The 16,973-nt window shown below is 45.5% G+C and overlaps 1 protein-coding gene across 5 annotated transcripts in view; it reads right to left on the bottom strand.

The window, feature by feature from the left end:
- KMT2B (lysine methyltransferase 2B) overlaps nucleotides 1-16,973 on the bottom strand; it is a 496,236-nt gene that overhangs the window by 260,781 nt on the left and 218,482 nt on the right. For all 5 annotated transcript variants that reach the window (XM_033963412.1, XM_033963411.1, XM_033963413.1 and 2 more), the window contains one exon: nucleotides 13,219-13,471. In XM_033963412.1, the coding sequence (XP_033819303.1) occupies nucleotides 13,219-13,471 (253 nt within the window). The remainder of the gene's footprint in view (nucleotides 1-13,218; nucleotides 13,472-16,973) is intronic.

Below are 16,973 nucleotides of genomic sequence, written 5' to 3'. Positions count from 1 at the left end.
CCTGGGCAAGTCACTTAATCCCCCCAGTGCCCCAGGTACATTAGATAGATTGTGAGCCTACCGGGACAGACAGGGAAAAATGCTTGAGTACCTGAATAAATTCATGTAAATCGTTCTAAGCTCACCTGGGAGAATGGTATAGAAAAATAAATAAATAAGATTATGTAGACAGGAACATCATTCTTGAACCGGTGGGTTTATGTATCTTCACCAGCGGGGGAGGGGGGGGGTGTAGAGCCTCATTTGCATTTTCCACTCCGCTTCCCTTCTCCCTGGGAGGTCCTGTACTCAGTTTGTATCAAAGCAGGCAGTCAGCCCTGAAGAATAAACAGAAAAGGGAGGGCTACAGGGACTCTCCCTGAGAAATGAGTCTGTTCTGTTCATAACACAATAAAGAACAATAACATTAACAATGATGAACACTTTATAACCCATAATGAGACAAAACAGTTCATCTACCCAAGTACAGCCTGCACTAATAGTCATGGGGTTCTTGCAGATATCCCCTGTTTTTGTTTTTTTGATAGGTGAGCTTCTTTTATCTGAGCTCTTGTTAAAGGCCTCAGAAAGAAGCAAGTTGTCTACTGCTACAGACATGTCCAAGAAAGAATGGCAAGCTAGGAATCATCTTACAGAGAGGGATTCAAGACTGGTGTTCCTATCGCTTAGAAAGAAGATTAACAAGGTAGGTTCAATAGGAATGACAGTCTTGAGCTAGTGGGATGTATCAAAGCAGTCCCATAAATCTAGGGTGGGGCAGATGAGCCTGACAGCACTGAAGCTCTAAAGGCTGTATCCAATCTTGCAACTACATCCACCCTGAAAAATTTTGTAAATGTATGGAGAGAGGACCAAGTAGACAGACAGTGTTTGCTTCTTGGACCTCAGCAGAGTAGCAATGACCACATCCGAATAACCTTTGCATGCTAATGTGGCATGCTCATGAGCCATGCCATAAGACCATAGTAGTCTAGATTTTCCAGGGCAATAGGGTACTGTGTAAATCCAAATCTGCATACCATGGCCATCTTGACCAATTCAGCCTCACCAGGACTATCAGACTGACCTTGTCCTATGCCTTAAGTAGTTCTGAGGAGGGCCAGCTTGGTTTACCTGGACAGGTACGGGTGAGCAAACATGAAATAATAAAAAAAAATTCAGCTATTACACTTTCTCACATTGCACCAGGATTTACTAGTTAGAAAAACCTGTTGATAGATAGGGCCTAATCCAAGAGCAAGTGAGAATGTGGATTAGTAGCTATAAATGAATACCGTATTTTCACGCAAATAACACGCACCCGTATAAAACGCGCACACGTGTATAGCGCGCAGAAATCACGACGATAAGCACAAAAACTTTGGTATAACGCGCTCACGATTATACCGCGCATGCTGCCCGACTCTCCGTTCACCCCCCTGACTTCCGTGCACTGCCCCGCCTCTCCGTGCGCTGTCCCGACTCTCCGTTCACCCCCCCTGACTTCCGTGCACTGCCCCGCCTCTCCGTGCGCTGTCCCGACTCTCCGTTCACCCCCCCTGACTTCCGTGCACTGCCCCGCCTCTCCGTGCGCTGTCCCGACTCTCCGTTCACCCCCCCTGACTTCCGTGCACTGCCCCGCCTCTCCGTGCGCTGTCCCGACTCTCCGTTCACCCCCCCCCTGACTTCCGTGCACTGCCCTGACTTTCCGTGCGCTGTCCCGACTCTCCGTTCACCCCCCCTGACTTCCGTGCACTGCCCCGCCTCTCCGTGCGCTGTCCCGACTCTCCGTTCACCCCCCCCTGACTTCCGTGCACTGCCCCGCCTCTCCGTGCGCTGTCCCGACTCTCCGTTCACCCCCCCTGACTTCCATGCACTGCCCTGACTTTCCGTGCGCTGTCCCGACTCTCCGTTCACCCCCCTGACTTCCGTGCACTGCCCCGCCTCTCCGTGCGCTGTCCCGACTCTCCGTTCACCCCCCCCGACGTCCGATTCATCCCCCCCCCCGGCAGGACCATTCGCACCCCCACCCCGAAGGACCGCCGACTCCCCGACAATATCGGGCCAGGAGGGAGCCCAAACCCTCCTGGCCACGGCGACCCCCTACCCCCACCCCGCACTACATTACGGGCAGGAGGGATCCCAGGCCCTCCTGCCCTCGACGCAAACCCCCCTCCCCCCCAACGACCGCCCCCCCCAAGAACCTCCGACCGCCCCCCCAGCCGACCCGCGACCCCCCTGGCGACCCCCACGACGCCCCCACCCCCCTTCCCCGTACCTTTGGTAGTTGGGCCAGAAGGGAGCCCAAACCCTCCTGGCCACGGCGACCCCCTAACCCCACCCCGCACTACATTACGGGCAGGAGGGATCCCAGGCCCTCCTGCCCTCGACGCAAACCCCCCTCCCCCCCAACGACCGTCCCCCCCCCAAGAACCTCCGACCGCCCCCCCAGCCGACCCGCGACCCCCCTGGCCGACCCCCACGACCCCCCCACCCCCCTTCCCCGTACCTTTGGAAGTTGGCCGGACAGACGGGAGCCAAACCCGCCTGTCCGGCAGGCAGCCAACGAAGGAATGAGGCCGGATTGGCCCATCCGTCCTAAAGCTCCGCCTACTGGTGGGGCCTAAGGCGCGTGGGCCAATCAGAATAGGCCCTGGAGCCTTAGGTCCCACCTGGGGGCGCGGCCTGAGGCACATGGGCCCAACCCGACCATGTGCCTCAGGCCGCGCCCCCAGGTGGGACCTAAGGCTCCAGGGCCTATTCTGATTGGCCCACGCGCCTTAGGCCCCACCAGTAGGCGGAGCTTTAGGACGGATGGGCCAATCCGGCCTCATTCCTTCGTTGGCTGCCTGCCGGACAGGCGGGTTTGGCTCCCGTCTGTCCGGCCAACTTCCAAAGGTACGGGGAAGGGGGGGGGGGGGGTGGGGGGGTCGGCCAGGGGGGTCGCGGGTCGGCTGGGGGGGCGGTCGGAGGTTCTTGGGGGGGGGGACGGTCGTTGGGGGGGGGGGGGGTTTGCGTCGAGGGCAGGAGGGCCTGGGATCCCTCCTGCCCGTAATGTAGTGCGGGGTGGGGTTAGGGGGTCGCCGTGGCCAGGAGGGTTTGGGCTCCCTTCTGGCCCGATATTGTCGGGAAGTCGGCGGTCCTTCGGGGTGGGGGTGCGAGTGGTCCTGCCGGGGGGGGGGGGATGTATCGGACGTCGGGGAGTCGGCCGGGCAAGAGGGCTTGGGCTCCCTCTTGCTCCGATCGTGGATGCGGGTGCGGGTGGGAGCGCGTGCGAGTGGTCGTTCGGGGTGGGGGTGCGAGTGGTCCTGCTGGGGGGGGGTGAATCGGGCGTCGGGCGGGGTGGGAACTATGTTTTAAAACTTTCGTATACCGCGCTCACGCATATAACGCGCGAGGGGTATGCGCGGTAGGTAAAAACGCGTATAACGCGCGCGTTATATGCGTGAAAATACGGTAAATGAAAACTGGATAAGCTGGAATGTAATAATCAAAAATACAAAAGTAAAAGACAGAAATTTTAAGTTAACATATTGATTTGATACATGTCTCATGTGCTTGAGGGTACAACAAGGCAGGCTGAGACATTCTGTGATTGATGGCCACCATATCAAATTTACTCCAGATGGAAAAGCTTATAAGTTTATAGGGCTCCTTTGTCCTAAAGAGTAACCAGCCTGAACTAGGCCAATCCTCAGGGAAATGTAGGCAGACAGGAGTTGGCTTTTGACCTGGTATCCACATACCAGGGGGCCCTAAGTTTGCCATGACTTGAGTTTGCTGTGGGAAAGACAGATCGAAACCATATGTGTATCAGTATTGATCCAAATTTAAGTTTAGTAAGTCAGTAAGTCAGTAAAATTACACAATAGAAATTTACTTAGGTAGCTATAGGTAATAAGTTAACAAATATAGATTAGGAATATATTTTATTTTGATTTTCATATATCTGAAATCCTGAAGAGATCCTGATAAGGTTACAGCTGGTATTTGACCTCTGACCTTGAGCAACTTTTTTCTACTTGTAGAATCTTGATGGGAGGGGTAACTGCTCCGTCCATTTTTTTCTTTGTTCAGTCTTAGTGAGACAGAGATCTCAGTATAGAAAGGACACTGATATTTACAGGAAAGGATTTAAAAGCTGAGGAGTTTTGTAAGTATATTACAATATCTGTTTATGTATTTCTTCTTTTTATAAAATATGTAAGCATAATGTGAGAATGTAACTTTTTAGGTATAAGAATGTTATTTGTGACACGCCTATATGAAGCTAGCCTTATATGGAAACAAATAATGTGGACCAATTAGATTGCAGATAGATTGTAACGAAGGAATGTCGTCATTTAGGATATATATGGATGTGTAACTGGTTAAACGTTGGAATTTATTATGAGCAAGGCCAGCTTTTGGCTTCTGTAATAATTCTCATGATACAAATGATAATCAATTGATAATTAATTGATAATTCTTATGATCTAATATTGATAACCAATAAAAAATAAGATTTTGGATTTTATTAAAATATTTTGCATCATTATTTTTGTCATTTCATTTTACAACCCTAGAATAGCTATAAGTACGCTTGTGTGCAATTATCCTGATCAAGACCCTGATGGTCCATTATCCTTTGAAGACTCTGCCTATCATGGGCCATAGAGGAAAGACATACAGCAGGCATCCTGGGGCCACAGCTGAACCAGAGCATCCAAGGCATCGCTTCTGAGCTTGTACCTTCGGCTGAAGAACTGAGCTGCTTTCCTGCTGGACGTCGATGCCGTGAGATTGATTATCGGATGCCCTCAGCTACTTACAATAGTGTTAAATGCCTCCTGAGATATAGCCCATTCTCCAGGATCTAGGATCTGGCACTGAGGAAATCCACTTGGACAGTGTCCACTCCTGCTACATGTGCTGCTGGGATCATCAACAGGTGGTACTCTGCTCAATGAAACAGCAACTGGGCCTCCAAACACAGAATAGAACTCTTGGTGCCTCCCTGCCAATTGACATACACTGTTGTTGCATTGTCTGAGAATACTCGTACTGCTTTGCCCTGTAGGAAGTTTACTAGCGCCTGTAGCTCCAGGCAGATAGCTCTTAGTTCTAACCTGTTGACTAACCACTTCTGTGTGGAGTACCAATGTCCCTGCACTGATTGCCCTTCACAATGTGCTCCCCAACCGAAGAGACTGGCATCTGTCAACAACCTCAACCAGGAGGAAATTTGAAGTGGCATTCCTCGGGTCAGAGACTGTGGCTAAAGCCACCACCAGATCAGGCTATGATTCAACAGGGCTGTCCAAGGAAGTGGCATTTGCAACACATCTGTTTGCAAGAACCAGCAGAATACGAGTGCCTCCTGTAGGGGACACAAATGCACCCTGGCCCAAGGGATAGCCTCTATCACAGCTACCATTGAGCCCAGTACCTCCAAGAACTGCCAAGATATCGGTGCTGGCCTGTCCTGCAGCTCCCTGATCTACACATGAGCTTCAGTTTGTGGGCCTCTGGGAAAAAAACATTGCTCTCCTTTGTATTGAAACATATACCCAGGTACTCCAGGGACTATAACAGTTCCAGGTGGCTCTTCTGGAAATTTATGATCTATCTTAGGGTCTGGAGGAGCTGGACAACATGCCTCACTACTTTTCAGCCCTCAGCTGTGGATGGGGCTCAAATCAGCCAATCGTCTAAATATGAATGTACTTGAATACCCTCCTTGTGGAGATAAGCTGCCGCTACAACTATCACCTTGGTGAAGGTTCATGGTGCCGTAGCCAGCCCAAATGGCAAGGCAGAGAACTGGAAGTGTTTTTCCATAACAAGAAACCTCAAACATTTTCTGTGGTCCGGGAAGATGGAAATATGTAGGTAGGTCTCAGTCAGATCTAGAGAGGCCAGAAACTCCTCTGGAAGACTGGGGATGTTTAGCTCCAAAAATATATAATAATAATGTGCAATGGCTCAATTTTACAGAAACTGGGTCCCTTATACAGATAGTCTAATTAGAATATGGCATCAAACAAATCAAAAAGAGAAAGAAAAAAGCAGCGAAAAAGACCTCAGTTCTTCATGGGTTTCAAAAAAACCTCCCCTGTTAACAGTTCTCAAACAATTCTCAATCTCTTCAAACACATGCTGCTTTCAAAATTGTTTCCATAATAGTTCACTTTTGGCTTCAAACCAAAGATTTAATATTGGGACCACCATTCCCAAATACAAAAAAATAATTGCCACACTTAGTAATGTAGAAAAAGAACTTAGCTGCACTTTCAGATCTCCAGGACTCTACTTTTCTCACGGCTGCTGTCCACTCTCACTGCTGGATTGCTCTCGCTGCCAGATCACCAAGGCTGCATTGCCTTCTGCATTTAGTTCATGGAATCTGTCTCCCTTTTGACCACAGCTAATATTCCCATTCCCAACAGGGTAATTCCCATTTCACCAGACTGGCTGCATCAGGATTAAAAAAAAAAAAATCCCCACATTGATACGCCACTGAGACTATACTCACTGCGATATAAAGTTTCAAAATGGCGCCATAGAATCACAAAGCTCATAAGCCCCTCCCACTGTCCATTTGTCCACCAATCAAATCTTCATACAAACAACTCTGCCAATCGGTATGTTTCCAATAGAATGCTAACCACTCAACTCGAGTGTTCAACCCGATAGGACTGTATTAAGTAAGTATACCAACGTTGCTTCTGCTGTTGTAAAAAACGGTGCCATTTCCTTTTTCTTATTGACTGTTTACATTTCTCCAGTATAATACATCTCAGCGAATTAAAATCATGGTGCAACTGCTGGCAATGAGTAACTAATGGTTCCTCTATTCTTCTAGTATGCAGACAGGACCAATGTTCTTGTAGGCAGATTAAAAAGTCCTAGATGTCTGTCCAACATATTCTAATGGCTACTGGCATTGAATAGCATAAACCACCCCACTAGATCTACATGTAGTATGCTATTTTAATGCATACTTATCATGAGTACCCGGATGCTCAAATAAATGCTTCCAACGTTGGCAGATACATAGAACAGTGTCCACACCTATAATGTCCAAGGGTTACATCTGCTACTGTCATTTCATCAGTCAGTAAAACTTTTGGACTGAGAACATCACTCAAATTACTATTTTGCTGAAAGAAAAAAATATAATGCAATCTTCCAAGCAAGGATGCACTTTCAATATAGAAAAAAAGGGCACATCATTGCATGCTGTGCCTGAGAAGATAAGTAGTATATTTCATAACAAATGGCAACATATTCTTTTCTTGCCCACGCTCCTTGTATTGAAGCAGGGTCTCCTTTGGATTATTAAAAGCTCTTGTACATGCCTTTTTCATTATACCTCTTGGGAAGCCTCGAGTAATCAGTTTATGATGCAATCAGTTCATTGATTTTGTGCCACAGATGCATCGCTAATGCAAAAACTGCGCAAAAGGGATATTTGCCTTCATTGGAAATGGGAACATAAATGAAAACAGTAATATAGAATTCCTGTTTGTTGTTTTTGAATATACTGATGTCTCAAAATGTGCATTCCTCAATTCCACCAACACATCCAAAAACGTAATATTTGAAGGGATATAATGTACATCCAATTTGATAAGCATATGACAAAGAATTAAGGTACAAGACAAAAGTCCATCTAAGGTGCCTTTCCATTAGCAGAAATATCATCAATAAACCTAACCCAACTCCCCACATATTGCATGAATGAGGAGTTATACACCCATTTATTTTCATAGTGGGACATAAACAAATTGGCTACTGATGTGGCAAATGAGGCCCCCATTGCTACTCCCAAACATTGTTGAAAAAATGTTCTTCAAACAGTAAATAATTTTGTTTCATCGTCAATTCACTCAACTTTACCAGAAATGAGGTAGGAACCACATGAGGTTGAGGTCTTTGATTACGAATCTCTTCCTACACCATTAATGCCTCACAAGCTAAGGAATCAAAGATGAACCACATAGTCACTTCTCCACTGAATGCCTCCCATTGTTGTAATAACTGCAAAAAGTGTGTAGTATCCCTTAATAATGATTTTACTGAGCTTAAACTCTCTTGTAGATGACAAATCAACATTGAGTCTCAGTGGCGTATTAAATGTAGAGATTTTTTTATTTTTTTTTAAACTCTTGACACAGCCAGTCCAGTGAAACAGGGATTTCCCTGTCAGGAATGGGAACATTAGCTTTGGACAACGAGGAGAGAGACTCGATGAACTAAATGCAGAAGGCAACGTAGCCTTGGTGATCTGGCAGTGAGAGAGATCCGGCAGTGAGAGTAGACGGCAACCAAGAGAGAAGTAGAGTCCTGGAAATCCGAAAGTGCAGCTAAGTTCTTTTTCTACATTACTAAGTGTGGCAATCACTGCTGATATTTCAACATTTTTGTATTTGGGAATGGTGGCCCCGATATTAATTAAAGGAAGTCTTCATTTTGAAGCTTAAAGTGGACTATTATGGAAACAATTTTGAGAGTGGCATATGTTTGAAAAGATTGAGAATTGTCTGAGGGCCTGCATGAGTTTTGAAACATGGGAGACAACCTGGTAGCGAAACATAGTCCTATGTCGGGATATGCTGCGTTTTTGCAATAAAATTAAGATGAGTATTTATACTTCTAAGATGTAATATATTGATTATAAAATTTGCACTATAAAGCACTTTAAAGATAATTAGACTGAGGACGAGTCTGGTGTGTATAGACTGGGTGTATTAAAACCTGATTTTCACGCAGCGACACTACTGAGGTCTATGAGATGTTCTCAGTTGTTCTAAGTTATTCTATTACAGTATCTTGAAAAAACAGCTGCATTTGTATATATCTTATATATTTTTTAAATACTTGGGGATATGGATCCCTAGAGATCTGAAGACTCTTTATAAAAGCAATATCTCTTACGTACTGCAGGACACTTTACAACGCTTGCAAATCTGGTCTACATTTCCCCTCAGTGGCAGGATGGGTTTCTTTATATAATATGGTCCTTTTTCCCAAATGGTTGTACTATTTTCAAATGCTCCCGTTGTTATTATCCCATACTCATAACACACAGCTTACAGCGTTTTATATGGGGGGGGGGGCAAACGGCCTCGTATGACACTTCCTCAGATGTGCCTGCCTAGAGACAGGGGAGAGTATATTTTATTGAATATTCGTTGGTATGCCCTGGCTTGCCAAATACGACATATCAATGATTGGTTTAGGAGTACCTCTTGTTTCACTGCTACTTCCCTGGAATTATCATTGCTAGCTCCTTATCATATCAGCTATTTTTTGCATGTCTCAGACCAGAAGCTCCGTCCGGTGGTAGCAAACTACCCTGTTTTTGCCCCCGCTCAGCGGACATGGCGCTGGCTGTGTAAAACTGCTAAACTGTCCTCTGGTTTCTCTCTACTTACCCATTCAAGGAAACGGCTCCTTTCTGCCTGGTTTACAGAATGTTTCATTTAAACGCTGGGACAAGAAAGGATTACAATATCTTTTTCAATTATTTACGGATGACGGACGGATGGCATCCTTTCCTGCTTTATATCATATATTTGACATACTGGCAACGGATATTTTTGCTTATTACCAGATTCAACATTATGTTAACTCTTTACCAGCAGAGCATTTGACAGAAGATAACTGAGAAACACTCTCTGAACTTTTTAGTCTTTCAGCGCAACAGAGGATACCGCTTCGCTTTCACCTACAAAACATCCGGGAATGCCAACCAGGATCAAATTTGGACAATTTGGCAGCATCCTGGTCGGAAGACCTGGATGACAAAGGGATTGAGGGGTACAGATAGGAGTAGAGGTAAGGTTATAGGGACAGGATTAGAGGTAAATTACAAAATTAGTCAGAGACCACTGTTCAGGCCCGCTGGGCAGGATGGACCTCTGGTCTGCCCCAGCGGAGGCAACTTCTTATGTTCTTATGTAATGCTCTTTGACAGCATAACAGGTACAAGTACTAAAAAACATACAGAAGGTGTCCTCTAATGTTATTCACTGGGAATTACAATTGAAGATTGTATTGCGGCTCTAGATATCACCTGAGCGAGCATCCAGGATGGGAATCACTTCACATCATAATTGCCCCAAATGTGATCAAGCCCATGCTTCTTTGGGACATATGCTTTGGACTTGTCCACACATCCAGCAGTTTTGGATTTCACTGGGTAATTATACAACTTCTCTTTGGAGCCGGCACTGGGTTCCTACTCCAAGAGCATTATTTGGATATTATACAATAACAGCACCAAAACCAAAAGGGATGACAGCCTTTGTGTCCTGGGTGTTACTTATGGGCAAAAAAGCTATCTTGACCAACTGGCTATCTCGGGACCCGCCTTCATACAGTCAATGGAGAACCTTAATGATAGTGCATGCTACTTTGGAGCAGAGACAGGTTGGTGCCCTTGACCAGGGACGGGGGCATTACTTTTCTCAGATTTGGGAGCACTTTTGGATGGACCTCACACCCCATGCTCAGGGCAGATTATTGAATTTCTGAAGACGACCGCATATTACATGATCTGTTACTGGACTCCAACCCTATAGATGGGGGGGGGGGGGGGGTGAGTAAGGACTGATTTGTGCACATGTAGGAGAATCTGTTCAAATTTTTTAAATGTTTGTTCTAGCACTATATGGAAAATTTAATAAAACACATTTAAACATAAAAAAAAATTTTGAAGCCTATTTATGATGTACTGAGAGAGACTCAGTCATTATCTCTAATAGTGATTATCTCTAAAGCCTGTGCATCATCAGGTCATAAGAACATAAGAATAGCCATACTGGGTCAGACCAATGGTCCATCAAGTTCAGTAGCCCGTCCTCACGGTGGCCAATCCAGGTCACTAGTACCTGGACAAAACCCAAGGAGTAGCAATATTCCAAGCAACTGATCCAGGGCAAGCAGTGGCTTCCCCCATGTCTTTTTCAATAACAGATTATGGACTTTTCCTCCAGGAAATTGTCCAAACTTTTCTTAAAACTAGCTACACTATCTGCTCTTACCACAACCTCTGGCAATGCGTTCCAGAGCTTAACTATTCTCTGAGTGAAAAAATATTTCCTCCTATTGGTGTTAAAAGTATTTCCCTGTAACTTGAGTGTCCCCTAGTCTTTGTAATTTTTGACAGAGTGAAAAATCGATCCACTTGCACCAATTCTACTCCACTCAGGATTTTAAAGACTTTAATCATATCTAACCTTAGCTGTTTCTTTTCCAAGCTGAAGAGCCCTAGCCTTTTTAGTCTTTCTTCATACGAGAGGAATTCTATTACCTTTATCATCTTGGTCGCTCTTCTTTAAACCTTTTCTAGTGCCACTATATATTTCTTGAGATAAGAAGACCAGAATTGAATGCAATACTCCAGATGAGGTTGCATCATGGAGTAATACAGGGGCATTATAACATTCTTAGTCTTATTAACCATCCCTTTTTTAATAATTCCTAGCATCCTGTTTGCCACACATTGGGTGGAAGGTTTCATCGTATTGTCTATGATGACACCCAAATCCTTTTCTTGGGTGCTAACACCCAATGTGGACTCTAGCATCCGGTAACTGTAATTCGGGTTATTCTTCCCAATGTGCATCACTTAGAATTTGTCCACATTAAATTTCATCTGCCACTTGGACGCCCAGTCTTTCAATTTCCTAACATCTGCTTGCAATTTTTTACAATCCATATGTTTTAACAACTTTGAATAGTTTAGTGTCATCTGCAAATTTAATCACTTCACTCGTCATTCCAATTTCCAGATAATTTATAAATAAGTTAAATAGCACCGGTCCCAGTACAGACCCCCGTGGCACTCCACTGTTTATTCTCCTCCACTGAATAAAATGACCATTTAACCCTATTCTCTGTTTTCTATCCGATAAGATATGGTGTATTTAGATTTTAGCAAAGCCTTTGACGGTGTTCCACACAGATGTCAAATAAATAAACTGAGTGCCCTCGGGAAGGGTCCCAAAGTGATGGGATGGGTCAAGAACTGGTTGAGTGGACGGCGACAAAGGGTAGTGATCAATGGAGATCGTTCTGAGAAAAGGGATGTTACCAGTGATGAGCCTCAAGGTTCCGTACTTGGGCCTGTTCTTTTTAACATTTTTATAAATGATATTGCTGAAGGGTTGTTGGGTAAGATTTGCCTCTTTGCGGATGATACCAAATTCTGCAATAAAGCAGACACACCAGATGGTGTGAATAACATTAAGATAGACCTGGCAAAGCCTGAAGAATGGTCTGAAATTTGGCAGCTAAAATTTAATACTAAGAAATGCAAGGTCATGCATTTGGGCTGCAAAAACCCAAGGGAATGGTACAGTTTAGAGGGTGAAGAAATGTGCATGACAGAAGAGCGGGACTTGGGTGTGATTGTATGTGATGATCTTAAGGTGGCCAAACAGGTTGAAAAGGTGACAGCGAAAGCTAGAAGGATGCAAGATTACTTAGGGAGAGGTATGGCCAGTAGGAAAATGGAAGTATTGATGCCCCTGTATAAGACTTTGGTGAGACCTCATTTAGAATATTGTGTACAATTCTGGAGGCTGCACCTTCAAAAAGCTATAAAAAGGATGGAGTCGGTCCAGAGGAAGGCTACTAAAATGGTATGTGGTCTTCATCATAAGGCATATGGGGACAGACTTAAAGATCTCAATTTGTATACTTTGGAGGAAAAGCGAGAGAAGGGAGATATGATAGAGACGTTTAAATTGCTATGTAATATAAATGTGCATGAGTCGAGTCTCTTTCATTTGAAAGGAAACTGCAATGAGAGGGCATAGGATGAAGTTAAGAGGTGATAGGTTCCGGAGTAATCTGAGGAAACACCTTTTTACAGAAGAGTGATAGATGCGTGGAACAGTCTCCCGGAAAAGATGGTGGAAACAGAGACTGTGTGACTGAATTCAAGAGGGTCTAGGATAGGCACGTGGGATCTCTCAGAGAGAGAAAGAGAGATAATGGTTACTGCGGATGGGCAGACTAGATGGGCCATTTGGCCTTTATCTGCTGTCATGTTTCTATGTTGGTCCCACATCTGTATCGGGCTTTGTCAGATAACATCACCAGTTGTGAGATGATATAGCCTGCTTGTCCTTAGAGAAGAGAGAATCCATGCATTTTCACATTTCTTACATAGTTTTTAGGTTTTTCCAGTAAGCCAAAAAAAAACCCCAAAACGGTGGTGCCCCCAAGATATAAAAATAAACTTACATGCAACATTGTTTCTTAGTATTGCGGCCCCCAAACTTGGTCTTGTCTAGGCAGTTCACACACTTTCCACAGTCCTGCAACTGCCAGCAGCCTTTGCAATCTCCACAGCGTGTCATACGCAGCTTTTTGCCTGGCATGGAGCGAGATTTTGTTGTGCGGTTGGATGCAGAAGTGGTTGACACTGTGCCTGACTCCACCTTCCCACGTTTCTGGTGGCTGCTACCAATCTCAGTCTCTGAGGCTGAAGAGCTCTCTGCAGGAGACAAACAGCAGAGTTAATGGAACATTCCTACCTCTTATTTCCCCCTTCCAGCACTAATGCACCACATGAATACTGCTACCCATTAGCACCTGTCCACTTCTTTAAGCAATGTAAAGAAGAAAAACTGGCTTCCAAACACAATAAATACATTAAAGAATGGCAATTCTTCTATGAGCATATACATAAAGCACAGTTATTTACCTATAACAGGTGTTATCCAGGGACAGCAGGCAGATATTCTCACAGATGGGTGACATCATCCACGGAGCTCAGGTCCAGACAGTGCAAAAGTATACCATGAATGCGCAAGTGTCTTCCTGCCTGACAGCTCACGGGACCACAGTTCAATAAAAAAGCTAAAAAGCCAACTAGGGGAGGTGGGAGGGTTGTGAGTATAATCTCCCTGCTGTTCCTGGATAACATCTGTTACAGGTAACTTCTAACTGTGCTTTATCCCAAGACAAGCAGGCAGCATATTCTCACAGATGGGTTCCCTAGCTACTGCGGAAGGGATGGAGAGAAGTTGGCACTTATGTATTGAATAAATTTTGGAGAACTGTATGGCCAAACTGACTATCTCACCTGGAATGCGTCTCCAGACAGTAATGGGATGTGAAAGTATATATTGAGGACCAGGTGGTAGCCTTACAGATGTCCTCAATAGGAGTGAAACAGAGAAAAGCAACTGAGGCTGCCATTACTCTAATTTTGTGAGCTGTGATATGACCTTCCAATAGTAGCCCAGTCCGAGCATTGCAGAAGATGCAGTCTGACAACCATGTAGAAACAGGTCTTTTGGTAACCGAGTTCCCAGTCTGTTAGGATCAAATGAGAGGAATAGCTGAGTAGACGTTCTATGAGACCTTGTTTAATCTAGGTTTTAAGCTAAAAAAACGTTTACAGTCCAATTTATGAAGTTCAGCTTCACCCAGATGAGTATTTGGTTGTGGAACGAAGACAGACAGAACTACAGACTGGCTGAGGTGGAACTCCAAAATTACTTTTGGTAGGAATTTGTGATGAATATGTAAGGACCACTCTGTCATGGTAGAAGGTTGTATAAGGTGGATCTGAAACTAGTGCTTGAAGTTCACTGACGCATGGAGCTGAACTGATGCAAATCAGGAATATCACTTTCCATGTGAGATATTTAAGGGATGAAGATGCCAATGGTTCAGATAGTGGCTTCATGAGAGTGGAAAGTACAACCTTGAGATCCCAAGAAACCGGAAGGGTTTTGATTGTGGAGTTTGTGTGCATCAGTCCCTTTTTTTTTTTTTTCCAATTCTTCATTCATTTTTTCATCTTACACCAAGTGAACAATATTACATCAGTTAATTCCTATACATCACTTGCAAATTCTTTCTTATTATTATTTCAATACATATTTTAAATCCCTCCCATACCTTCCCTTTCCACAAATAATGTAAATCAAACATATCATACATGTAATATGTTCAAAATAATAATAAACCAATAATGTAGCAATATATCCCCCCTCCCCATTATTCTAATTATACTTTTAGTGTATATAGGTGTCTACTCATTACAATATGTTATCAATGGTCCCCAAATTTTTTTGAAATTGTTATAATTTCCTTTTTACATGGCAATTGTCCTTTCCATTTTGTATATATGGCAAAATGAGTTCCACCAGAAGGTGTAATTAATTGTGGTATATTCTTTCCAATTTCTGGTAATATGCTGAATGGCAACTCCTGTCATTATTAATAAAAGTCTATTATTATTGGACTAGTGTTTAAGCCCGTTAACATTAACAGGTGCTAGTAAAGCCTCCTTCCTCACATGTCCCCTATTTTCAGCCCCAGCTTCAAACCCATTTTTACCCCCCCAGCCCCCTTCTCCCATCTGTTCCCTTTCAGCCTGAGCCCCCTTTTCTCACCAGCATTTCCCTCCCCACTCCACTTCCCTGTCCAGCAGCATCTCTTCCCTGCTCCCCCTGTCCCTCTTCCCTGCTCCCACAGACAAGTAGCACCACTTCCCTCCTCCCCCTGTCCCTCCTCCCTGCTCCCACAGTCCAGTAGCACCTCTTCCCTGCTCCCCCTGTCCCTCTTCCTTGCTCCCCGGCCCAGTAGCACCTCTTCCCTGCTCCCCCTGTCCCTCTTCCTTGCTCCCCGGCCCAGTAGCACCTCTTCCCTGCTCCCCCTGTCCCTCTTCCTTGCTCCCCGGCCCAGTAGCACCTCTTCCCTGCTCCTCCGGCCCAGTAGCACCTCTTCCCTGCTCCCCCTGTCCCTCTTCCTTGTTCCCCCGGTCCAACAGCACCTCTTCCTGGCGGGCTGCATGTCGGGAGCGCTGGCTGCTCGGAGCTGCAGGCGTCTTCCTGAGAGCCTGCCTTGCGGGCGGGCGTCCGTGGCGTTTTCTTCAGTTGGCGCGCAGTGGTTGCATGGGTGGAGCTGTGCACTGGGCCTTTTTGGCAGAGTCGGCACATGTTCTCGGGCTGCCTTCGGGGCTCCATGTCCGTACTGCTTGTCTTGGAGGGTTGTGTCGGGGCGGGGCTCCTGTGCGCAATTCCCTTGTGGTCGGCGGTGTGTTGGGGCTTCTGCTGGGCAGTGACCTGTTAGCTCGGCGTCGTGTGCGTGTGAAGAGTGACAGGGTGGCGGGCAGGGAGAGAGCTTGCCTGTGCTTCCTCCAGCGGTTGGTGAGCGAGGACGGGAGGAGTGGAGGGCCAGAGTGTTCCCTGCCGCCGCGTTCTAAAATAGAATCTGGCCACGGATCAGAAAACATGGCGGCAGGGAACATTATATAGGATGTATGTCTTTCTTTCTCTCTCCCTGGCCCTTTTCTTTCTGTCTCTCTCCCTTGCCCACTGTCTGTCTTTTTTTTTTTTTTTTTTCTCTCTCTCTCTTTCTTTTCTTGGCTTCTGGCTGTCTGTCTTTATTTCTGTCCATCTCTCTCCCTTTCTGTCTGTCTCTCTGTCCCCCTGTCTGTATATCATTCTTTCTCTCTTTCTCCTTAGCCGCTGGCCGTCTGTATGTCTTTTTTTCTTTCTCTCTCTCTCTCCTTGGCCGCTGTCTGTCTCTGTATTTTTTTTTCTCTCTCTCTCTCTCTCTCCTTGGCTGCTGGCTGTCTGTTTTTCTGCCTATCTGTCTTTCTGCCATCCTGTCTGTCTGTCATTCTTTCTTTCTATCTGTCTCTCTGACCCCTTGTCTGTTTGTCTTTCCTTCTGTCTGTCTTTCTCTCTTTCTGTCTGTTTCTCTGGCCCTCTGTCTGTCTGTCATTCTTTCTTTCTCTCTATCTCCTTGGCCACTGTCTATCTGTCTGGTTTTTTTTTTCTCTCTCTCTCTGTCCTTGGCTGCTGGCTGTCTGTCTTTCTGGCCCACTGTCTGTCTGTCATTCTTTCTTTATTTCTCTCTCTCTTTCCTTGGCCGCTGTGTGGATGGCTGTCTTTCTTTCTGTCTGTCTTTCTGCCTGGCCCCCTGTTTATCTTTCTGGCTGTCTCTCTACCTGGCCCCCTGTCTCTCTCCCTGGCCCC

The sequence above is a fragment of the Geotrypetes seraphini genome, chromosome 11, assembly GCF_902459505.1.
Source record: "Geotrypetes seraphini chromosome 11, aGeoSer1.1, whole genome shotgun sequence".
Classification (NCBI taxonomy): domain Eukaryota; kingdom Metazoa; phylum Chordata; class Amphibia; order Gymnophiona; family Dermophiidae; genus Geotrypetes; species Geotrypetes seraphini.
This window is presented reverse-complemented; position numbering and strand designations above follow the sequence as displayed.